This window comes from Eleutherodactylus coqui, chromosome 3 (assembly GCF_035609145.1).
Source record: "Eleutherodactylus coqui strain aEleCoq1 chromosome 3, aEleCoq1.hap1, whole genome shotgun sequence".
Lineage (NCBI taxonomy): Eukaryota > Metazoa > Chordata > Amphibia > Anura > Eleutherodactylidae > Eleutherodactylus > Eleutherodactylus coqui.
In genome coordinates this window covers 142,008,878-142,034,785 of record NC_089839.1, presented here as the reverse complement: position 1 = coordinate 142,034,785, position 25,908 = coordinate 142,008,878, and the positions used below count along the sequence as shown (strand labels likewise).

The 25,908-nt window shown below is 42.3% G+C and overlaps 1 protein-coding gene across 1 annotated transcript in view; it reads right to left on the bottom strand.

Moving 5' to 3' along the window:
- Positions 1–25,908, bottom strand: part of PICK1 (protein interacting with PRKCA 1) — a 65,669-nt gene that overhangs the window by 7,530 nt on the left and 32,231 nt on the right. The window contains exons 8-11 of the mRNA XM_066596203.1: positions 25,530–25,592; positions 22,567–22,700; positions 15,806–15,898; positions 13,666–13,716 (exon numbers count right to left, since the gene is read on the bottom strand). Coding sequence (XP_066452300.1) covers positions 13,666–13,716; positions 15,806–15,898; positions 22,567–22,700; positions 25,530–25,592 — 341 coding nt within the window. The remainder of the gene's footprint in view (positions 1–13,665; positions 13,717–15,805; positions 15,899–22,566; positions 22,701–25,529; positions 25,593–25,908) is intronic.

Here is a 25,908-nt window from a genome sequence, read left to right as displayed (position 1 = left end):
GTCACGTGTGCCGATTCCAGCCAATCAGGAGGCTGGAATCGGCAATGGACCGCACAGAAGACCTGCGGTCCACCGAGGGTGAAGATCCCGGCGGCCATCTTCGCAAGGTAAGTAAGAAGTCACCGGAGCGCGGGGATTCGGGTAAGTACTATTCGTTTTTTTTTTAAACCCCTGCATCGGGTTTGTCTCGCGCTGAACGGGGGGGCTATTGAAAAAAAAAACCCCGTTTCGGCGTGGGACAACCCCTTTAAGTTAGGGCTACCAAAATAAAAATCATAAGGGTGAGGACCCCAATGGGAGTAGAGTCTAAACATTGAAAATGTTTTTTGGGGAGGCATCAAGTACTGTATGATGTTAAAGGTCCCCAGGACCCCTGATTAGTTTGGACTTACAGGATGCTTTAATAAACCGGCCATGGGTGCTCAGCTAACTTATAAACCCCACAAGGCCGACACTTGCACCTTCAGAGCACTAGTGGATAGGCTTTTCTCAAGACCCACCTTGAGAAATTGAAGGATCTGTCCTACTGGGATAGGTTCCAGGCTAAGAATATCTCCTACCTGAGAATTCTAAAAAAGGTTTTCATATCCAAGCATGTCAGAGCGTTTTCTCTCTTTCGCAAGGGAGAAGGCAGCTTTTGAGAAAATAACCTTCTGCCGGGTAATTCAGGCTATTATGGGCCAAAATGAAGCGGTCAGAACAAGTCTTGCCCCGTCTTCCCTAATTTTCCTGAGCACTGCTAGAAACAGAAATACTGTAGGGGAAGGCATTAATCCCATATGGATACTCCCTATTGCTCAGGAAAAAGTGCTCACTTTTCTGGAGGCTCACGTTGGAACGAGGTCTATTTCTGGTCTGTCCCATTGTGCCACAATTTTTTCAACACTGGCTGACACAGCATGGACTCCCAGTGTCTCAGCTGGGGAGGAAAATCTGAATTCTCATTCTTTACTCCTTTAATCTGAAGGATGGAAGGGGATAGAAAAATTTTTCTTTGCTAACCTCAAAATTTTCACCATTTTCAACAACAGAACTCTTTACTTTGAGCCATCCTGGTAGTTTATGTATGACCAACTGTCCTGTTTTCCCACCCTGGTGGACTAATGAACACAATATATTCACCGGAGCCAGCCTTACTGCTGCTAGCTCCTTCAGGTTTGAGGAGCCTGACTGAAGAGCCTCTATCTATCGACCTTGAAAAAGTGACTCTCCATATAGGGTCCCCAAAAAGACGGACTGACACGCAATGTAATGAACACTGGAGTCTGTATTCTCCTGAGAACTCACTAGTACAGTTTCTCCCAGCATAGCCACCACAATGTGGCTTTAGAGATCTAACTCTGTCTAGATGGCCATCCTTGATGTTGTCCCAGGCCTACATGATCTCCTATTGAAGGGTCTTAGCATTTCTCTGGGCCCAAACAATTGCCAAAATGCAGGCTGCCGGGGAACCCAAAAAGTAATATCGCTTTTTTGAAAGACACAAGACTGGAGAATTGGCAGAAATTTTTTTCATGTCTTCTCCACTAAGAAAAAAAAACATTTATGCGTTTAGGATAATTCCCAAAAATGCCTGTATCAATGTAGACTATGGCTTTGATTTACTTTTTTAAGCTGGCAATGCAACCTAGTTTTGATAGAATGCAAGAAGTTCTCTTACTGTATTAATATTTTTTTCTGCACTTCCTGCACATCAGAAAATCAACTAAAAGATGAAATGAAAAAAATGTCTTTTTCCAGAATGGGAGAAAACGTTTATGCAACAATCTTTGTAGACACTTCAGGGTTTGTGGACAGGCCAAAGGGGAGGACCTAAAACTGTAGATGGACTCCTTGAATTGTTACTACTTTTCTTAGTAACTTCTGAGTCCATATGTATCAGGACATGATAATACACATTCTGCAAAATCAATTACTGCCATACAGTAGTTGATGAAATTTCACTAAAATTTTTTTCCATCTCTATTTTGAAACTCTTTACTCTTAAAAATAGTGTAGATCTCTTTAAATCAGAAACTGGCGCAAATTATGTCAGAAATCTACACTAGGTTAGATCTGTGCAGGCGCACGGAGGTGCTATGATGCATCATGCGCCGGGGGTAATTGTACTAAGACGGGCATTTAAAATGCCAAACTTCGCAAATTTCCCCTGCTGTATTGAAGCTTTGTTTCTGCAAATCTTAGAAAGGGGTGGTGGTGGGTGGGATGGAACTCTAGTGTTAGCCCCTGCCCTAAGGTATAAAGAACCCCTCCGCTTGCCGAAATTATTGACCAACCAGGTAGAAAGAAACGCAACCTTTTCCCTACCTAGAGCATCATTGCTGATTGGATTTTCTATTTTGTTCAGTGGAAGAATCAAACAGGCCTTCTAAAAATGGTTCCCAAAAATTAGGAAAGGTGAACCCATGGAGAACATAATCTTCTTGTAAACTGCTTATTCAAGGATATCAACAAGAACCGGCCCAAAGCAATATTTTCCTTGGGACGGAATAGGACATAACCTGGATGCAGAAAAGACGTCCTCTAACAAATTCTTCAACCATAAACCTCTAGGAGTTGAGCTGTAAAATGAAGAGGTCCGCATGGCTAAATTTATCTACTTCTGCCAGAAAACAAGCCGCTTTTTGGATGGTGGGTTGAGAAATCAATAACTGATCCCTGAAGCACATGCTCTTTATCTAGGATTGCAACTGATCTAGCCAAAAAAGAAGAGATCTGGCAGTACATGTGTATGCCGAGTTAGATTTGAAGGAAGTAATGGCAAGATTTACATGATCTTTTTAGGATTTTATCTTCAGTTTTGTCAAATTGGGTCTTTTAAAGGGGTTGTCCAGTAATAAACTATTGATCTGCAGTATAGGTCATCAATAGTAGATCAGTGACCCATGATCCCCACCAATCAGTTGTACGCCAGGCCAGTGTGCACGTGCACCGAGCTGATTTCTGCAGCAAATGGACAGCTCTGTTCTCACTTTAGTAGCCTGGCTTGGTATTGCAGGCCACTGAAATGAATGGGAACTTTGAGTGTAATACCAAACCTGGTCACTGAAGTAAGATCATAGCTCTTCATTCTTCTCCAGGTAAGGGGTACATGCCGTGACACGTGACTAATGCAAGCCGAAGCCAGGGAAAGTCTAGTGCCAGTCACGTGTTATAGCAGTTACCAATACCTGCATTGAACCCCGGAAGAAAGGAAGAGAATGCAGAGCAGTTTGGAGGTGCTTAGGGGGGCTGTGTAACAGCTGTTTACTTTTTTTGAACTAGCAGAAAAGGGGGTAGAAGAAGCAGTTTTAGGTATTATGGGGGCAAAAAAGGTGACATTATCTATAGTGGCAAAAAAGGTGGCATTATTAATAAAGTGCAGTACAAAAGGCGGCATTAGCTCTTATAAAACAGCATGATTAATTACAGGGGCAGAAAAAGCGGCATTATTATGAATGAAGGCAGAAAAGGCAGCATCATCAATAACAGCTGCACAAAAGGTGGTATTATTACCTACAATGGTAGTTTATGTGCTGAGGAAGAAAAGAAGACATTTTTACCTACGGTGGCAGAAAGAGGGGCATTGTTTATTACAGGGGCAGAAGGGCAGTATTAGTTATGGGGGCAAAATTAGTTACATTATTACTTACAGGGGCAGAAGTGGCAGCTTTATTTACTATGGGGTCAGAAAGAGTGGCATTGTATCTATCTATCCACCTGCGAAAGCCCTCAATGACTGACTCACTCATTCATTCACTGGCTGGCTGATTGACTCTACACTAATTCTCTAACTTCCCGGTGTCGTACAAACAAGGAAGCAGCCATGGACTGCAGGGATGGAGCATGCTTTTAGGGCTGAGAGGGGCTGCAACCTTCAGTCTAGGGGTAAATTTGAAAGAAAAAAGGAGTGTTACCTTAAGACTGGGTTCACATGGGATGGATTTGCCACGGAAATCCCGTGCGGCAAATCCGCCTGCGGCTGCTAATCCTGGGATTAGCCAGCCATGTGGACGAGATTTTGAAAAAGTCTCATCCACACTGTGCTGCAAAGCCGGGCGGAACGGGCGATGCAGCGCGGAATTGATAACTGCTGCATGTCAATTCTTTTTTTTTTTCTATTGCAGCCTCACTCCTCTCTATGGGGAGGTAAAGCCGCAACAGAATGCCGGCGGCCGAACCACTCCACAACCTGTGGCGAAATGCCGCGGGTTTTGAAGCTGCGGCGTTTCAGTGCAGCCAAGCCAGGAATTTCCATCTCGTGGGAACACAGCCTTAAGGGTAAAAAGTGAGGAGAGAGGGAGGGGTGGCACATTCTGCAGAGGAACATCGGTACATGCAGTCTGAGGAGAATCTAACGCTCCTCTATGTGTATACATATTTCGGTTCCTCTGAAGTAACCACGACTTCTTAAAATTTTCCATGTGAACAGGTAAACTCCTTTACCAAATTAATTCGGGCGAAGCAGGGTATATAAGTTAGCTTATTATGCAAACAGAAGAGAAGCAATATTAATTAAAGCAGCATTATTAATTATGGTGGCACAAAATGGTTATTACTACTTATGGGGCAGAAAAGGGGCATTTTAATTATGGAACAGAAGAGACAGCTTTATTACTGGGGGGGGGGCAGAAAAAAGGGGCAGTTGTACTGTGTGGATAGAACTAAAAGCAGCACTTACTGTGAGGAGCCCAATTACTATTTGGGGCACTATGAATCGTGTTAAATATTCTGTAAGCAGCATCAGGGGTTTAAGTTACTCACAATACGCACAATGCATATTGGCTTAATAAAGACTGTGGTTAGCAGTTGAAACGTTGGTGCAAAGAATGGAGCAATAAAGATGGATTCCCTTTAAAGATAGTCTCTGTTTGTGAGCAACTTAAACCCCTGATGCTGCTTACAGAATATTTGAAGCTGGTATGTGTCTTTGGATGAACAGGTCCGCATCCCGGAAAGCCTGCATCACTATTTCTCTTTTTTTTGACTCCCACCTTTGCATAAGGTTTTTCTTGGGTGCAGCAGCCATTTTTTTTGATTTGACGGCTATGAATCGTGTTAAAAACATAGGGAAGGTGATGGAAAAGCTAGGGGACAAAGATTTCTGTGTGTCAAATTATGCAGAGACCAGTCACGGATAGGAGGAGTCATTGTGAAAGTCTGGATGCAGATAAAAAAAAGGGAGAAAAAAATGACACCAATCAGAGATGACGCCACCTGTGATCACTGGAGGTAACTGCACTGTAATCAACATCACTATATAGAGCTGGTAGCTGACTATTATTTTGAGATATACTACTGCTATTAGCGGATTACTAGCGAGCAATATTACTGTGAGGAGTTACAAAAGGAGTGGCTTAGTGTAAAAGAGGAATGGCCAAAAGATTCAGTCCGGTCCAAAATTGCACTGATGCAGGTGTTGACATGGAGGGGAGGGCATGTGCGGGCCCCATCCTACTTGACTGCTCTGTACTGTGGGCAGCCTTAATCTGGCCCTGGCAGCAGCACACTTGAACACTGAGCTACCTGTACTGCAATATCACAAGTATATGTATATACTTACACTACATTATATAGAATGGATATCTAATTATTCATAAATCTGATAATCCAGGGGCGTGGCCTGGAGAGAGACCGAGACGGCTGTGTTAGCTTAGGCCCCGCTCGGTAGCGACTCTCAGCTACAATTTAAAAGCATTCGGAGGACTTTTACTCACCATCCGGCTAGGTGAAGTACCCAGGAATATGGCGACGTCCAGGAGAAGAGCCTCCAGGGCAAATCCGACGCGCTTGGAAGAGTTCTTTGTGCCGCGCGGCTCTCTCCCTGTAATGGCGGCGGAAGAGTCACCAGCCCCTGCAGCCGACGGTCCGGTAAGAGCCCCACGCATGTCCCCTGAACTGCTACCGATGAGCGGGGAAGAGGATGACAGCGCCCGAGATATGTCAGCGGGAGCGGGACAGGAGGAGGGGGAAGCAGCAGGGGAGAGAGTACAGAAGTCAGGAGGTCCCGCAGGTCGCAATACAAAAAAAAGATGGCGGCGGCAGCGCTGCAGGGGGGACAGTCTGCCTCTAACAGTCCAGCCAAGCAGAGACAGAAGATGTCAGACGAAACGGGGGGAGATGCCCCTGAGCGCTCTGAATCCCAGAATATGAAAGAAGGTGAAATAGATAACCTAGCTGCATCAGACAGACCGGCCTCAGAATTCTATATCAAAGAGGCTATAATGGCTTTGAGAAACACAATCCAAGCCGACCTGAAGGCTCTGACTCACCATGTCGACACTTCAGTCCTGGAGGTCAACAACAGGTTGAACAATACAAAAAAGCAAAATGGAGGAACTCGTTAAATCACATAACGAACTTATAGACGCGCACTATGAGCTAGAAGGAAAGGTCACCAAGCTACAAAATAAAATAACCGACCTTGAAGACAGGAATAGGCGCAATAACATTAAAATCCGTGGCGTTCCTGAGAAGGTCTCCAACACTGAAATTTCTGACTACGTCACCCGTCTTATCAAAAAAATCCTCCCAAATATCCCTGAACAAGAACTCAAAATTGACAGAGCTCATAGACTTCCACTGCCAAAATTTCTAAAGGATGGCACTCCTAGGGATATTATAGTGCGCATTCATCACTACAGCACCAAGGAAGCACTCATGAACGCAGCAAGGAAGATGAAATCTCTACCAAGCCCCTACACTGATATTCGTCTTTTCATTGACCTCTCTCAGGCTACCATGGAGGCGAGACGCAACTTCAGCCCTGAGTGAGGCGAACATACCCTACAGATGGGGTTTCCCCACAAAGATTATCGCTACAAAAGAAAACTCATTACACGTTCTTCATGATCCGTCTCAGCAAAAGACACTCTGAAATCTTGGGGTATAAAGACAAAAGACCCTACCCCCACCCGAGCTGAGGCTGGTCCTGGGAAATCCAGAGAAAAGAAGCCTTAAAATCTCAACCGAACTAGAAGAGGAAAGAAGAAATAAGATTTCCTGCAAGTAAGCAGGAATCTATACCAGCTTAGTCCTGCCGTAACACGGAACCGCAGGTTTGAGTGTCGCATACACACTCCTGTGAACTTTTACACCCCCAAACGAAATCGCAAGCAGCTGCTTGCATTACCTTGTCCAGATTGTCACGTTGTTGTTTTTTCTTTTATCTCTGCAGCGAGATTCTGTTTTGTGGCTTATGCATAACCAAAGTTTTGTTTTTGTGCAGTTTTTTTTTTGTTCATCGCTTATCTTTTGGGCTCCCCTGCTCCTAGCTCCAGGTCACCGATACCAGAAAAATAGCTACGAAAATACTATCATTAAACGCCAACGGTGTGAACTCTCCACATAAGAGGAGTTCGGTTTGGAAGGAGGCTCTTCGCAGAAACGCGGATATCGTATGTATCCAGGAGACACACCTATTAGACACAGACAGCTCCCGCATGTTCCACAAAAAATTCCCTCAAACCATATTTGCATGCGCCCCTAAGAAACAAGCCGGCGTTATGATTGCTTTCAGCAAATCCACAGCATTTACGGTCGAAAAACAAATATGTGATCCCAAGGGCCGTTACATAATACTGGTGGGAGTTTTGAGAGAGACACCAATCACAATTATTAATATCTACGCCCCAAACAAAAAACAAATAAGCTTCTTAAATAAGCTTATGAAAAAAATATCCCAAGTAGCGAGGGGGTCACAGATCTTTTGTGGCGATTTCAATTTAGCACCAGAGGGATCTATTGACACCACCCAACAAACTATAAGGAAGGGAGTTTTCCTCAACCAATGGCTATGGAGAGTGGCACTTTTTGACACCTTTCGTTGTCTCAACGCTTCAGCACGAGAGTACACGTTCTATTCGTCACGACATAGAACATTCTCCCGCATCGACCTATGCCTGGCTGACAAACAACTGATAACATCTGTGACGAAGGCAGAAATTGGTACGGCCACGTGGTCGGATCATGCCCCGATAGTAACAACAGTGGCTCTAGGTAGATTCCGACAAAAAGCCAGAACATGGATGAATAATATATATTTAATGAAAATTCCCGAATACAAAAGAGAAATACAAAAAAAACTTGGAGGAATTCTTTAAATTAAATGACACCCCGGACATAGACCCGGCTACTCTCTGGAACGCCCATAAGGCCTACATGAGAGGGGTTTTAATAAAATTGGGCGCCAGGTACAAAAAAATAAAACTTAATAAGACTGAGTCATTGATGGAGGACATCCAGTTTTTGGAAAAAGAATTACAAGTAAATCCCTCCTTGTCTACGCATAACAAATTATTCAAAGCAAGACTGGAGCTCCGAAAAATTTTACAAAGCGATTTTGACAGGGAGGTTATGGCCCACCGAGCAAATATATACTCCTCACTAAACAAACCGTCAAAATGGATGGCCAACCTGGTAAAGAAAAAAACAATGAGATCCGGTGTCCCTTATGTATGGAGCTCAAAAAACAAAGAGTTTAAAATCACCCACCCAAAGCAAATCGCAGAAAAATTCCGCTCCTATTACATTGAATTGTATAACTTAAAAAATGACCGCCATTTAGAACAACCAAATAGCATTGCGATTGACAACTTCCTAAATAAATTAAAACTCCCAAAAATAAGTAATTCACAAGCCAAAGAGTTAGACATAGAAATGTCAATTCCTGAGATAGCCGACACAATTTCAACTATGAAAAACCAAAAAGCCCCAGGACCCGATGGGTTTTCTACCGAATATTATAAATTATTCTTAGGGCCAATATCCCCATATTTGGTAAAAAATTTTAATATAGCCATGCAACACGCATCTTATCCGGAAGAGGCACTCCAGGCTACTGTTGTAGTTCTGCCTAAACAAGGTAAGACTCCTGATGACCCCTCAAATTTCCGTCCAATTTCTCTATTAAATACAGACGTAAAGATATTCTCAAAAACTCTTGCGCTTAGACTTCTCAAAATCCTCCCCGAGATAATCCATTCCGACCAGGTCGGATTTGTTAAAGGAAGGCAGGCCTCGGACGGCACGCGTAGGATCATAAATCTCTTGCACTCCCTGAAACTATCCCAATCTCCAGCGGTTCTACTGGCCCTCGATGCCGAAAAGGCTTTCGACCGCGTCCACTGGGACTATGCTGTTAAAACTTTAGCAAGATTCGGTTTAGGAGAGGGATTGTTGCGCGCCATCAGGGCCTTATACTCTTCACCATTGGCTAATATATTGGTCGATGGAACACTCTCCGAATCATTTAAAATAACGAACGGCACGAGGCAGGGCTGCCCGCTCTCCCCTATTCTATATGTTCTTTCAATAGAACCACTGGCTGAAGCTATTAGATCATCACTTGCGATAAACGGAATACCCCTGAACCATCGCCAGCACAAGATTGGCCTCTTTGCCGACGATATTATTCTTACTCTGGCATACCCACTAAATTCATTAAGGGCAGCCCAACAAATCTTGCAAGCTTTTGGCAATGTTTCGCAGTACAAACTCAATATAAGCAAATCAATGATTTTGGGAATAAATGTCCCAAGAGACCTAAGGGAAACAATAAAAAGGGAGTTCCCCTTTGAGTGGAGGGAGGAAGTTTTGCCATATCTGGGAATTCATTTATCTCCCAACATAAATGACTTGGAGAAAAAAAACTATACTTCATTACTGGACTCCACGTGGAGGGAGATCGACCGGTTGGTCGGGCTGAACCTTACGTGGTATGGAAGAATAATGACTTATAAAATGAAGCTCCTGCCAAAAGTCTTGTATTTCTTCAAAGTTCTGCCGATTAGTATTTCAAAAGCTACGTTGTCCAAGCTTCAAAAACAAATATCAGATTTTGTCTGGGGTGGTAAAAAACCCCGCCTGGCACTGTCCATACTAGCTATGTGTCGCTCCAGGGGAGGAGCTGATATCCCAAATATTGAGAAATATCTTAAAGCGTCTCTTCTGAACCAAGCTAGGAATCTGATCCACCAAGAAGACAAACTAGGTTGGGTGGGTATGGAAAGTAGCTTTGCCGGACTCTCCTCGTGCAGGCCACTCCTTTTAGCAGCATCAATGGAGGTCATGTCGAACCGCTCAAATTTAAAAATAAACACGAAATTCTTGTCCCCCACCACGATAGCATCTCTCGAAGCTTGGAAAGAACTAACTCAAAAGGTCGCTATACACGATAATCTCAGGTCCCCTTCTCTCCCTCTTGAAATATTGAATATATTCGTACCCGACCTAGATTTGAAAGAGTGGAAGAAACGGGGAGTGAAAAACGTATCTGATCTGATGTTGGGAAATTCAACTAAAACCTTTAAAGATCTGGCCACTACCTACAACCTACAACATCAGGATCTTTACAAGTATTCCAAAATTAAACACTTTCTAAATAAGACAAAAATACATGTAATAGAGATACCATCAGATATCATAAATAAAATTACTTCAAACCCCAACTTAGAGAAATCCGAAACCAGGGCCTTCTACGACACCATGACAGGTAATAACGCCCTATCAAACAGAGCTCAAATGTTAAACTGGGAAAAGGAATTAGGGACGGATATCACTATCGAAGAGTGGAACAGAGCCTACAAACTAGCGGGAAAATCAACCAAGGGGTTGGGAATATTAGAAGTGCAGGTGAAAATCAACATGAAGTGGTACTATACTCCCGCATTGTTATACAATAGACTCCATAGAGGAGAGGGTTTGTGCTGGAGGGAATGTGGTTGTAAAGGCTCTCTCTCACACATATTTTGGTCATGTCCCAAATTAAGTAAGTATTGGTACGAAATATTAAAAAGATTGGACAAAATTCTACAAGTCCACATACCAAGAGTACCAAAACATATTCTACTGCTAATAGATCTGGACGTATATGCTCACCCAACCAGATATCTAGTCGGTCACGCCTTGATGACCGCAAAATCCTTAATTGCAAAGCATTGGAGGAGGCCCGACCCCCCACTCTTTAGAGAGTTCAAAGATCGAATGGCTGAGCAGAAGGTGTTTGAGAGATGGCTGGCATTTAGAGATAATGCTTTGACGAAACATGAGGAGATGTGGAGCGCGTGGAGGGAACCTACATAACTTTGAAGCAATTATATATATTGCGATGCCAAGTTTTCAGTTTACTGTTATCTTTTAATTTTGAGTTAAAACCTTATCAATATTTGAATCGAAAGTGTCTATGAATAAGACAACAGATCGTTGAGAATGTCTACCAAGCTCGGATACAAAGATCGTCAAATCCTTGTTGTATTGTTTATTGAAAAACATTGAGGATGTTATTGCAATGTTTACAGATCTTCCTCGTCAAATTGCTTTGATTTTACAACTCTGTATAATGATTACTTTTATGACTATGTATCATCTTGTATCTTCAATTAAAAAAAATCTAATGATTAAAAAAAAAAAAAAAAAAAAATGATAATCCAGAACAGAGCAACAAAATGTTATTTCACACATCCAGAGGCAAATGAATCAGCCAATATAACAACTTAGCAAAATTATAGCAGCGCTGTTTATATAAACATATATTGGGATCTCTTCCTCAAAGGGGTTTTTCCAGAACAACAACTTATCCCTCTGCAGGATAGGGAATAACTTGCTGATCGGTGAGGGTCCCTATGCCGAGACCCCCGCCGATCTCAAGAACAGGACTCCTGTGTACCATTCAACTGTCATTATGAGGGTAGCTTCTTTAAGAGCAGTTCTGTCGCTTGGAATCAGTCTGTCACTTGAAATATATTCCCAATCGCTGTTTTACAAACTTCTTAAAAAGTTGTACATTGATTTGAAAGAATGCTGCCATCCAATAGTTGGCGCTGCAGAGGTAGTGTGCCATCTTCCTTATTGTCACTCTGAATGGAGCGTTGGCTGAGCATGCATGGTCAGCGCTGCATTCCCTTTCAATGGGACTGCCCTTTAAGATTCTCCTACATTTACTAGTCAATATTAAATTATTTCCAATAATCATTTGATAATGCAGATTTTCACTGTCCAAATGTGGCACATCAAAAATCATACAGTTAGGGCCAGAAATATTTGGACAGTAACACAATTTTCGCGAGTTGGGCTCTGCATGCCACCGCATTGGATTTGAAATGAAGCCTCTACAACAGAATTCAAGTGCAGATTGTAACGTTTAATTTAAAGGGTTTAAAAAAAATATCTGATAGAAAATGTAGGAAATTGTACACATTTCTTTACAAACACTCCACATTTTAGGAGCTCAAAAGTAATTGGACAAATAAACATAACCCAAACCAAATATTTTTTTTTCAATATTTTGTTGCGAATCCTTTGGAGGCAATCACTGCCTTAAGTCTGGAACCCATGGACATCACCAAACGCTGGGTTTCCTCCTTCTTAATGCTTGGCCAGGCCTTTACAGCCGCAGCCTTCAGGTCTTGCTTGTTTGTGGGTCTTTCCGTCTGAAGTCGAGCAAGTGAAATGCATGCTCAATTGGGTTAAGATCTGGTGATTGACTTGGCCATTGCAGAATGTTCCACTTTTTTGCACTCATGAACTCCTGGGTAGCTTTGGCTGTATGCTTGGGGTCATTGTCCATCTGTACTGTGAAGTGCCGTCCGATCAACTTTGCAGCATTTGGCTGAATCTGGGCTGAAAGTATATCCTGGTACACTTCAGAATTCATCCGGCTACTCTTGTCTGCTGTTATGTCATCAATAAACACAAGTGACCCAGTGCCATTGAAAGCCATGCATGCCCATGCCATCACGTTGCCTCCACCATGTTTTACAGAGGATGTGGTGTGCCTTGGATCATGTGCTGTTCCCTTTCTTCTCCAAACTTTTTTCTTCCCATCATTCTGGTACAGGTTGATCTTTGTCTCATCTGTCCATAGAATACTTTTCCAGAACTGGGCTGGCTTCTTGAGGTGTTTTTCGGCAAATTTAACTCTGGCCTGTCTATTTTTGGAATTGATGAATGGTTTGCATCTAGATGTGAACCCTTTGTATTTACTTTCATAGAGTCCTCTCTTTACTGTTGACTTAGAGACAGATACACCTACTTCCCTGAGAGTGTTCTGGACTTCAGTTGATGTTGTGAACGGGTTCTTCTTCACCAAAGAAAGTATGCGGCGATCATCCACCACCGTTGTCTTCCGTGGACGCCCAGGCCTTTTTGAGTTCCCAAGCTCACCAGTGAATTCCTTTTTTCTCAGAATGTACCCGACTGTTGATTTTGCTACTCCAAGCATGTCTGCTATCTCTCTGATGGATTTTTTCTTTTTTTTCAGCCTCAGGATGTTCTGCTTCACCTCAATTGAGAGTTCCTTTGACCGCATGTTGTCTGGTCACAGCAACAGCTTCCAAATCCCAAACCACACACCTGGAATCAACCCCAGACCTTTTAACTACTTAACTGATTACAGGTTAACGAGGGAGACGCCTTCTGAGTTAATTGCAGCCCTTAGAGTCCATTGTCCAATTACTTTTGGTCCCTTGAAAAAGAGGAGGCTATGCATTACAGAGCTATGATTTCTAAACCCTTTCTCCGATTTGGATGTGGAAACTCTCATATTGCAGCTGGGAGTGTGCACTTTCAGCCCATATTATATATATATAATTGTATTTCTGAACATGTTTTTGTAAACAGCTAAAATAACAAAACTTGTGTCACTGTCCAAATATTTCTGGCCCTAGTAAGTGTATTAGTCATACTTACTATGCTGCTGTACTCCTCATCATCCATTTCCTTCACTTTCAGACAGTACGACTGGAAAATAATAAATAAATGTTACAATAATGTTAGTAGCAGATAACCCCCACAATCCCTTCATGAACTTGCAAACCCATAAACTAATTTTTGAATTGTTGATATTTTACTAAATCATTATCTTTATTTCTTGGATTTCCTTTTCCCATAGAAAAGTCTTAGTTAAAATGCCGCACCGACAGCACACTGTGCTTGGGAAAGAAAAGTATGGATCTCAAATAACGCAAAAGTGATGAAAACGGCAAGTAAGAGAAACACACCACACAGTTTGGCGTACTTTTCACAACTGCCTACAGCTAATATCTGTCAGTGGCCTTTTTTACCAAACAAAACCCAGAAAAAAAGTGGGACATATTTACTAATAACGTTAGGGCTCATTCAGACAAGCGTGTTGAAAGGGCTGTGTCTGTTCGGCTGAGCGCTCAGCCTATCACAGGCAGCACTCAGCCATTCATTGAATTATGAATGGCTGAAGCGCTGCCTGTGATTGGCTCAGCACTGTGACCAATAACACTTTTGTGAGCAAGGCCTTAAACAGTGCAAACTAAGGCCTCCTGTCCACAGGTGATTCTTCATTACATTATCTGCGGTGATAATCCGCATGCAGGTAACGCATGAAACGTTTCTATAGTTATAGATACATGCGTGGAAATCCACTGAGATTTTCTGCAATAAACCTATAATAATAAGTTAATCGCAGATAATCGTGGTGACTTTAACCCTTTGCAATCCAATTTGGGATTCAGGTTTTTTTTTAGGGGGCTCTCTCTTTCTGCCATTATACAATGGCGCTATCTGCTGGCTAGAGCCAGTACTGCGGTATGGGTCTTGCTGGAGAGGCACCCGACAACACAGCGGCCAGTAATATACAGTAAGAATACCCTGCCAGACGTCTTCCAACATCGAAGCTGTTCAGCCTTCAATCAGAATGTCTTCAGATGTCAGACAGTGGATTGGAATGGGTTAAGTATTCTCCCCCGGCGGAAAGCCGCTTGCATTACAACGCAACGCCCGTGGACAGGCGGCCTTAGGGCTGGCTCACACAAGTATAATTTAATAGCGTATCACATGTGCGCATAATATGCTTAGCATGCTCAGAGTGTGGAAAACATAGAAATCAGGACTGAACAACAACCGCGTTCCTCCCGAAAATAAGACACAGTCTTATATTAATTTTTTTTTGCCTCAAAAGAGGCATGGTGTCTTATTTTCAAGGGGTGCCTAATAATACTCACCTACCGCCAGTGTTCTGATCCTCACGCTGGCCAGGCTGCCGCGTCCTCCTTCAAGCCGACAGAGCAGTTCTTCCTGGAAGCGGGACTTGAATACCCCACTCTCCAGGAATCTAATGTTCCGATTGGTTAATTGAGCGCCACGTCAGCCAATGAGAGCCGGCACTCGATTAACCAATCACAACCATTCAATGACATCATTGGATTAGCAAATCAGAGCATTAGCTTCCTGGAAGCAGGGTATTCAAGCCCCGCTTCCAGGAAGAACTGCTCTATTGGCTTGAAGAAGGATGCAGCAGCGATGGAGACCAGTCCGAGGACTGGTACGCCGGCGGTGAGTATTGTTTTTAGTTTGTTTTTTTTTAACATGTAGCCTAGCTATGGCTCATTTTTAGGGAAGACCTTATATTTCGAGCCTCCCCCGAAAATCAGGGCAGGTCTTACTATAGTGGAAACACGGTAGGTAGTGGCTGCTGTCAGCTCTCAACCTCCCATGCCTGGCTGACTGTACCCTGACTTCCCCTGACATCACTAACATTAGCACCTCCCATGACAAGTGCGCTCACTGGACTTGTGGGATCTAACCTTATGAATGGTGAGTGAGGTGAGTGCATTTATACAAGTTACAGACAGTGTATTTGCCTTTAGGGGATTCACCCCAGAAGCCCAACGAGCACTCCTCAGAGCTAGTGCTGATGGTAGTGCTGTCAGCGTAGAGGCGGAGTACAGACAGCCAGGAGTGGCAGGGAGAGTGCTGACAGCAGTTTTCTGCCTTGTACTACAGTCCTGGTTTCTAGGTTTTCCACAATTTGTGTGGAATCATCCTTTAAGAGAAATGAGAGCAATGATCTACTTACCAAATATTCAAACTTAACATCCAGATATTTTTTGATAGTTAATTTTGTGTCGGGAATGGCTTTATTAAGGTATGTATTTAAATCATTCAGCATCTGTTGAAAGAGGATTTGTATCAGTAAATCAATTACAAACACACAAGATTTTATCTGGAAATTAAGAAGTCATTGCCTGCATATTGCTGGGATAAATGGTCTCCTTACAATTGTCCCGAGATTACCTGAAATATCCAAACTGTTTTAACATCAATGATCACAGTCATGGTGACACATAATAGCAGAATAAAGGAGAAAATAGGTCAGCACTTCCCAATAGAAATCTATAGGTGCACGTTAAACCATGACTGCAACAAACAATAGAAGCAGAAACCAAATACGGCAACAGCACTCATAATACATTTACTATCAGAGGTATACATGCCTATAAATGTATGTAAACCTCTGATAGTAAATGTATTTATGAGTGCTGTTGCCATTTTTGGTTTCTGCTTCTAACATAATAGCAGAATATCTTGGAATTAGCATATTAGTTTTTAGACTATGAGGCAGTGATTTCCCTGGCGGTAAACCGCCGTCCGACGCTTACCACAGCATTGCTATGGAAAGCGTCGACACCTGTCCACGAGCAGAGAAGCATTGAGATTCTCCGCTCGTGGCGGGCAATTTGCAGAATGCTGCGAATTGCCCCGATTCTCCGCGGTCAGCCTATCTATTAGATAGGGCTGGCCGGCGGGGATTCGGTGGCGGCTCCTGCCCGTGGACAGCCGTCCTAAGAAGCTTAATATTCTTGCGGTTTTGGGATACGCAGTAAAATACAAAAAACAAACACAAGACTGTATCTATCTGATCTATCTATCTTGGTCTCTGCTCAATTTTGGGTAGTGTAATCAAGTACATTCAGCACATAACACTCATTTCAGTACATGACCGCTAAGACCGAAGCGATCACATGCTTTGTTGGCATGGGGCGGTTATATAGGTGCATATAGTCTTTTTTTTTTACTGTACAGCATTCCTCAAAATAATTTTTATTTAAAAGCCGCTGTAAAACTACCTTTAAAGATTCTAGTCTGGAGAGGCAGAAGGCCTAGAACTAAGTTATCTCACTTAGGGCTCCTTCACACTGGCGATCACAATATCAAAGCGAGAAAAGCATGGCAAAATATCATATTTGTTCACACGATTTATGAACGTCAGCGATACTTTTTCCTGAAAATAATCTTGCATCGCATCATTGTCGCCCACGATTTTCTCGCGGGATAGACAATAGGAGTTTCCAATGTTAATACATTGCATCAACATCGCAAGTTCGTGTATTGCGATGCGATAAATCGGAAACTCCATAGGGAAACATGAGTGAGAAGAAAAATTGCAAAATGCAGAAAGATAGGACATGCTGCAAATTACAAATCTCGCAAAATCACAGGACAGGAAACATCGTAAATAGAAATGAAACCATTGTAAAGCATGGGGTTTTATAATTTAGTGTTTTCTCGCACAATTGCATCGCGCAAAAATTGTGAGAATTTGTCGCAAGTGTGAAGGAGCCCTTAATGAAAAAGATGACAAAAGAGGCCTTGCAGCCCTGTTTATTACTTGGCAGACCATAGAGTCCATTTGGCAGGTATAACCATTGTTCTTATTTGAGGGATTCTGTAATTCTGTTAGCATAGTCAGGGCAGTTCAGAGGACTGGGCGCTAAGAACAATCTTAAGATAGAAGCAAACAAAATATGGAAAAAATAAATGTATAGAGCTGTATAGAGTATGTCGCGATTTTATAGTCTCGCAATGTCGCAGGCTACAAAATATCGCTTGTATGGAAGAACCCATAGGAAAGCACAAGCTCTACATACATGCGATTTGTAGCACTGTCGCACTGTGAGAAAATCGCCCATGTGGAAGTGGCTTAAATCCTTTTAAAGGTAGTTCCATGCTTCCTCCTGGTAAGACTTGTGACATTTAATGTAGAATTTTCTTTAGCACTCTAAATTTCACCTGATATTTCATTTTCCTCTGTGAATATATTAGAGAGAAAAACTATTTAATAGATTTGCTTTCTCCTCAGCACCCTCTACAAACAGGAGAAATCTCAGAAGGTTGGAGAAGGGCAAATGTTGTTCCTGTTTTCAAAAAAGGTGGACCCAGGAAACTACAGGCCTGTAAGCCTGACTTCAATAGCAGGAAAGATCTTTGAACAAATTATTAAGCAGCATGTATGCAAGTACTTGGATGAGAATGGAGTAATTAACTAGAGCTTAAGCATGGGTTTATAACAAACCAGTTATCTAATTTCCTTCTATGACAGAATCACCAACTGGGTTAATCAGGGAAAATGCAGTAGATATAGTATATATTGCCCTGTTAGAACTGGTCAACCACCAAAGACCCAGTATATCACTAATAAAAGACATTTTTGGTTTTTTCTCCCCCTTTAAAAAAAACAAAAAAAACCCCTAACTTTTATTTATCCATTGACGTAGATGTCTAAGGGCTTGTTAAAAAATTCTAAGTTGAGTGAAATGGAAAAACAACGAAATTCTATGACTTTGGGTGTGTCTTGTTTCTACAGTGTACATACTGCAACAAAATGATATGATAACTTTATGCTATGGATCAGTCCGATTACTACTGTATCAAATTTATATGTTTGGGGTTTTTTGCTGTAATATTTTTAAATTTGTTCCAAAGATATTTAAGTTTTAAAAATTATTTTCTGTCACCATCTTCTGCGTACAATAGCTTTTTTTATTTTTCTGTTGACACAGTTGTCCGAGTGCTCATTTTTAGCGGGACGTCCTGTAGTTTCTGTTGGTACCATTTTTATTACAGATTACTTTTTGATCGCTTTTTATTGCATTTTTTCTTGGAGACAGGGTGACCAAAAAGACACAATTCTAGTGTTTTTTTTTTCTTCTGACAACGACGTTCACCGTGCAGGGTAAATAATTTACTACTTTGACAAATTGGACTTTTACAGACACAGATATACTAAACATGTATTTTTGTTTTATTATTTAATTCTTTTATTGTAAATATGGCAAAAGGGGTTTTTTTTGTTTTGTTTTTTTAAACTTTTATAAATTTTTTTCATCCTCCTATCCAGTCGCTACTCAGACGCCTCTGCCCTGTGCCAGTCACTACACTGGCTGCCCGTCAAATAAAGAATACAATTTAAACTCACTACCCTCATCCACAAAGCGCTCCGCAGCACCGCCCCGCCCTACATTGCTTCCCTCATCTCACTTTACCACCCAGCCCGCGCCCTCCTCTCCACTAAACCAAACCCCTCTGTACTTTGCCTGATAAAATACTCCCTGTCCTACGGACTGCAGTTCCTGCTAGCCGTCATCAACTGGCACCTGCAGTCATACCGATTCCGCCACTATACGGCCTGACCATTGTCTATGTGTATAGCATCCCTCACTCTCCACCTCGCCATACCGTCCACATCTCCAGCCCTTTACCTTCTGTATCACCCCATTATTTGTAGTATGTAAGCTCGTTGGAGCAGGACCCTCACCCTAATTGTCTCCATCAATTGATTACTTCATGTAACCGTGGTCTTGTTTAATTTCCTCTGTCTTGTAAGCGCTGCAGAATATGTTGGCGCTATATAAAGATGATTATTATTATCCAACTTAACCAACCAATCACCGGAGAAGAAGGGGAGGAAACCGTTAAAAAGCTCAAATTAGGCAAAGTCCCTGGCCAAGATGGATTGACAGCCTTCTACTACAAAAACATTTATATCACTTCCCTCTCCCGTCCATTAACAATCTTTTACAATATACTATCTGGAAAATATATTCCCGAGGAATTTGTAAGCACCCACATAACAGTTATCCCTAGACTAAATACAAGACAATACTTCTCCTAAAAACTATCGGCCAATGTAAGAAAAATCCTCAATCTCATCTATGTCTCACATCTCCAAAAAACCCTGCTAGTAGTCCCCGCTTTGAATATCGAAAAAGTTTTTGACAGTCCCTCCTGGAATTCTCTCTTTGCAGTTTTAGAGAAAGCTGGTATCCATGCAGCTGTTAACCCCTTAACGTTATATGATGTAAGGTTAAGTCATGGCAGCATGGTACTTAACGCACCAAACATAAACTTATGTCATGTGAATTGCGCAGAACCCACGCCATCCCGCCTCCAGCTGCAACACCCGAGATCAATAAGAACATTGATCTCCACTTTTAATTCCCTACATGCCGCGATCTATGTAGAGTTTATTTACCTTCTGGTATCTCCACTGTCCCATCATTATCCCGTACCTAGATGTTTTCCTTTGAGGATGACATTCTGTCTGCTACCTAGACACTTGTCAATAATAACAGACCTCCTTACAAACTTGTGCGTATTATATGAAACACTAGCAGCGAGATATCGCGCATGCGCGCTAAAAGCAGGCTGCCAATGTTTCAGCATTCCCTGCTAGGCAGTGAACGCTACATCACTCTGCCGGAAGTGAACTGCAACTAATGGATGCTTCAAAACAGGAAGAAGAGGATCCAGCCAGCTGGAGGTGACATGACCTGGGGACTGGAAGAGCCAGGAAAAGAACGGCGAGGAGAAGATGCGGTAAGAAGACTGACAGGGAAGGAATAGGTAAGTATTGATGTATTTTTTTTTCTAATGACAAAACCCCTTAAGGACATGGCCTACTTGGGGCATAAGAACGCAATGATATTTGGGGGATTTTCTTCTCCACTTTTCAAAAGCCATAACTTTTTTTATTTTTCTGTTGACATGGCCAGAGTCGACAATTTTTGAGTAAATATATTATATTGCAAAACATTTCGTAATTTTTTTTTTTTTAAAGAAAATGCTTCAGTTCTGCTATAGTTTAACATTTTTTTAAAAGCGTTCATCATGCAGCATAAATGACACAATAAATTTTTTCCTGCAGGTCGGTACGATTACAACGATACCAAAATTCTTATTATTATTTTGCTTTTTCCACTCTTCCACAATAAAAACACTAGATCTGACTTGCACGGCGTATTAAAATGAAGACCGAAAAAATACAATTATCAAAAGGAAACCATTTCTTACACAGCTAAGGTAAAATAAAAGCTGCACTGTGATTGGTCGCTATGGGCAACACAGATTTTTGTTAAAGTCTCAATCCATGTTAATGTCTTTCGTTCAAGTTTTAATCCCAGGCAACGTCGGGTATCCCTGATACCTTAAAATTCACATACGTGCGGCAACATCTCCCATTTGAGGAGGCCAAGATTATGATATCCACCCCCTTCCCCTCTGCCGCACATAATAATCGCATACATGCAGCAACGTCTGCCCATTTGAGGAGGCCAAGCTTATGATGTGCAACCCCTTCCCCTCCGCTGCACTTAATAATAGCATACATGCAACAATGACATCTGCCCTCATGTGTCGGCCCGTTTGTGTAGGCATAGCGTGTGATGTGCACCCCTTCACCTCCGCCAGGCTGCCACACATTGCAGAGGTGCGCTTGTGCATCACCAAATAAATCTGTCTTGTCGCGCTCCCTAGAGCAGGGGTCTCAAACTCCAGTCCTCAGGGACCTCCAACAGGTCGTGTTTTCAGGATATCCTATGGTAAGAACACCTCTGGCAATGTCTGAGGCACTGACAATAATTACATCACCTGTGTAACACTGGGGAAATCCTGAAAACATCACCTGTTGGCGGTCCGTGAGGACTGGAGTTGGGGAACACTGCCCCAAAGAATGCTATACATTTTGGGGATAAAACGTAGCCGATGTCCTTCCTTAAGATGCAAGCTACCTCTCTGCCAAATTTCATCAAAATCTCTTCAGTGGTTTGGCCATGAAAAGGTAACAAACAGATAGAGTTACTTCTGTATTTATAATATTAGTATGGATCCAATGAAGCCCATTTTTTACTGATAATAAAGATTTATCAATATCAGTTATTTATATTAAGCACGTCACTTGTTTTATTAGCAGATGGTTAGGGCACACTAAATATACAAGGTGCAGCCTGATTCATAAGTGACACACACACCAAAAGAAACATTCCACACCGATAATCCAGCGTTCAGTGACAAAGCTGCATTATATCAATTCTGCTTTAGGCCAAATGCCTACGGTCGGATTATCACTGCGGAATTCGCGGTCAGACACCCGCCGCAAATTCTGCAGCAATGACTGTCCATAGACATGCTGTGTTAAACGATTCTCCCCTGCCCACGAGTGGAAATCAACTGTGATCCACTCGCAGGGGAGAATCGCAGCAAGTTATATTTGTGCGGAAAATCGCAGAGACGGCTTCCATTGCAGTCAATGGAAGCCGTCCGCCTGCGATACTTCCTCTGTGAGCACTGCAGAAGTATCGTGAAAATCTGCGCCACAGCCCAGCGCCGGAGCGACACACTCTGCACTCGCCGGCCGAGACACTTGTGGCGGATCCGGACAGCTGAGTCTCTGAGGGACTCCGGGTCTGATTCCGCTGCGATATTTCACAATCGGAATCCGACCCGACCGTGGGCATGAGGCCGTAAGTGGAATCAAGTGGTCAGATAGTCATAGCAGAGGGTGAAACCCAGTTTTAAGGGCTATGCAGGCACACATTTTAGAACCAACACAATGAACTCTATGGGAAGACATAATGGTATAAATTGTAAAAGCTATAAGAGGTTATTCCTAACAGAGAAAGAATTAGAAGTAGGTCCATCTAGGGTCATTTTTAGACATATCTAGGAACATATTCAAGATTTATTTTCATACAACAATGTACTCCAAGTCAGATCACTTACTGGTTTAATAGTTTTTAAAAGGTTAATTCCAAATTTTTCAATGTTTCGATGAGCATCAGCAAACTTAACAAACGCTTCACTTGCTGCAGGCTGAGGCTCTCGGACACCAATAACTGAGAACACATCTCCAAATGCTGGAAAGGAATTCCAAAAACATGTTTAATTCAGAAAATGGAAAGTTAAAAACTTTAACTATTAAGATTATCTGTAATCCGTCAATGCCTCTTCACCAACGCACAATGGGAATAAAATAATTAATACTCTTCTCGATTGCACTGGAAATAGACAGCCACTTCCTAGAAAGCACATCACAGGTTGCTTGTAGGAGGTTAGCAATAAATTGGTGGTGACCGCGGCCAATAGTTCCTACTGTCTCTCTTGCCCGCCAGTCCCGATCCCAACCTCCTACAGTTGTTAGATACAGCAAACAAGGCATCATTAGTTACCCCCGGCTTGCCCCTTAAAGGGCACGTATACCCAACTTTCCTATCCCTGGCCAATACAGTCAGCTACTTGGTTATAGAATTCACACTCAGCCTGAATAATAGGTGCTGTACAATTCTGCAAAGGGGCCCTTGTACATTGACTAACTCATGGTTTGACTCATGCCTAATTTACCAAGCTTTTCATAATGTCCCCAATCCTGACCAGGGCTTGTACTCTGACCACATTCTATCAGCCGTCAGCTTGACTCATTGCTACACAAGAACTCTGCCCGTCCTGACTTCAGCCTTGTACACCAATCACATCTGTCTGACCCATCGATGTGGCTGCTACTGAGCCAAAATTACTCTGGGGTAACAGCCTGCCTGGGATTCCCCACAGCCAAAACCAGATCCTAATTGGAGGGATTAAAGCCCTCAGAAGTAGCCCAAAGTCAAATTGGTCAGCAGCCCCGTGGGTCCACACTTGCTGTTCTACTACTGCCAGCATGTCTCGTACATACAGGATGATCATAACTATACTATTAACCCTTAACGACCACCCATACTTCTTTTGATGATAGCCATTAAGGGGCTTTATTCTGATGCTCCATCTTTTGACGGTGGCTGCATCAGGAGCCTGGCGCAGGTCTCCCATTCTGGGGAAGCGGGTGCTCAACTGTTGGATCCCTGCTGTTTAACCGTTTATATGCCGCGTTCCATGCAACTTTGGCATGTGAAACGTTGATAGAGGGAAGGGGCAATGTTATCACGGGGGCCCGATGGGTTGCTATGACACCTGGAGGCTTGAATATAGCTACGGTGACCTATGAAATATAGTAGTGTATTAGAAGAATGATAAAAGATGTAAATAATCAAATCCCCTAGTGGGACAAAAATAAAAAGTTAAAAAGTATAAAGAAAATTGAAAAAAAAAAAGTCAAAACCCCACCTTTCTCCCTTTACTATGTAAGAAAAAAATAATCATATAGCTGCGTTCTTAATGACCCAGAGAAAGAAAGGAGTACATTATTTAACCCGCACAGTGCACTTCATGCAAAAAATAAAAGAAACATGGTGAAATAGCTAACTGTGCCTATTTCACCTTATAAAAAATGGAAAAGAAAGTGATCAAAGCGTCACATGGATCAACAAGTGGTACCATTAAAAACTACAGCAAAAAAAACCCAATTCTTTTCACAGCACCATTGACAAAAAAAAAAAGTCAGGCTCTTTAAATGCAGAGATAAAAAAAAATTAAGCCGTGAAAAAGTTGCAAAAAAACCCCACTATATAAATTTAGTATTGGTGTAATAGTACCAGCCTGCAGAATTAATTAATGTAACATATCATTTATACCTCATAGTGACTGCCGTTAAAAACTAGATAAAATTGCAGATTTTGTTAATCTTGCGTCTAGAGAAGAAAAATGTAATAAAAAGCGATCAAAACGTTCCAAAAATTTGGATAATTGAAGACTAAGGTTCATCCTGCAATAAGCCCCATAAATCTCCATCAATGGAAAAATTAAAATGGTTTGTTCCTGGACTGCAGTGAGACAAAAGCAAGTCTTAAAAGCAAAAGTGTTTTTTGTGCGATAGCAAAAACATTAAAAAAAATGACATAAACTTGGTGCCATCGGAATCATGCCAACCCAGAGAATAATGTTATCACATTATTTATTTTGCTCACTGAACGCTCTAAAAAGGAAATCCAAAAAGCAAATGACAGAATTTATTCCCCCCCCCCCCCCAATCCCCTTAAAAAAAGTAATACAAGTTATACAATACATTATATATACACAAAAATGAAGCCATTGAAAAATACAACTTGTCCCACAAAACACAAGCCCTCAGATATCTTTTAATCGATCACTACTTGGTTCTACTAGACCTACACTTAATGGCAAACCCTGGTAAGTGGACCTTTACAAAAACTAGTTGAGTACCCCCCGTATAGAGCATGAGGAACTAAGCAGGCTGATGTACAGTTTTGTGTAAAACGACTCAGTATGGCCCCCTGCACACGGGCGGAAATTCCGCGGTGGGATTTCCCACAGAATTTCCGCCCCTGCCCGCCTGCATAAGATTGCATTAGATAACGCGATCCTAGGCAGACGGCCATGATTTGTCCACGTGAAAACACACACGGAAAACAAATCGCGGCATGTTCTATTTCTGTGAGGGTCTCGCAGACGCCCGCACAGAAATGTCAGTGGTGACGGGCTGGCTCCGCTCTGTGCATGTGCCGGCTGGCTGGCAGCTGGCACACAACGGGTAAGCCGCAGGCCTCTGCAGGGGCACGGGACCGCATTCCGCTGCGAGTATTCTCGCAGCGGGATCAAACCCGGCCGTCTGCAGGCGGCCTATAACATACAGTATTTTATTCATTTGGGCTTACAAGTCTAGTGGGCAATCTTGTTTAGTGACTGACAGCTAACTTTGTAAGCAGGCTCATACAGGGAAGGCTGTCGAACATTGAGTGAAGACTCCTAAAGAATGAGCAGAAATTCAAATTAATAAGTTCCAAAATGGCTATTACCTCTGTGTGTCTGGGAGAGTTCAAAGAAAGCTCTTAAGAGACGCTTCGTGTGTTCCATCATGCCTTAGAAAAATAACAGGAAAAGTGGTTAGCCAGTGTGGTTACAATATTATTTCAAAATAGAAATACCTTTCATCAAAATCTGGCATACTGTGCCCATAAAAAGTATTTACCCCCCTTCGGCCTTCATTGTTTACACTGTTCTCTGCTTTTAGTAGCACCTGTGCCTAATGCCTTGACTGGGACAAAGATTTAGCGAAACGTAATATGCCAGGTACAATGAAAACAAGGGCAGCCCTGCATGGATCCAAAAGGAAATAATAGGAGAGATAAAAGGGGCCCCTGACAACTCACCTGCTGTGAACAAGCTATCTTCCCT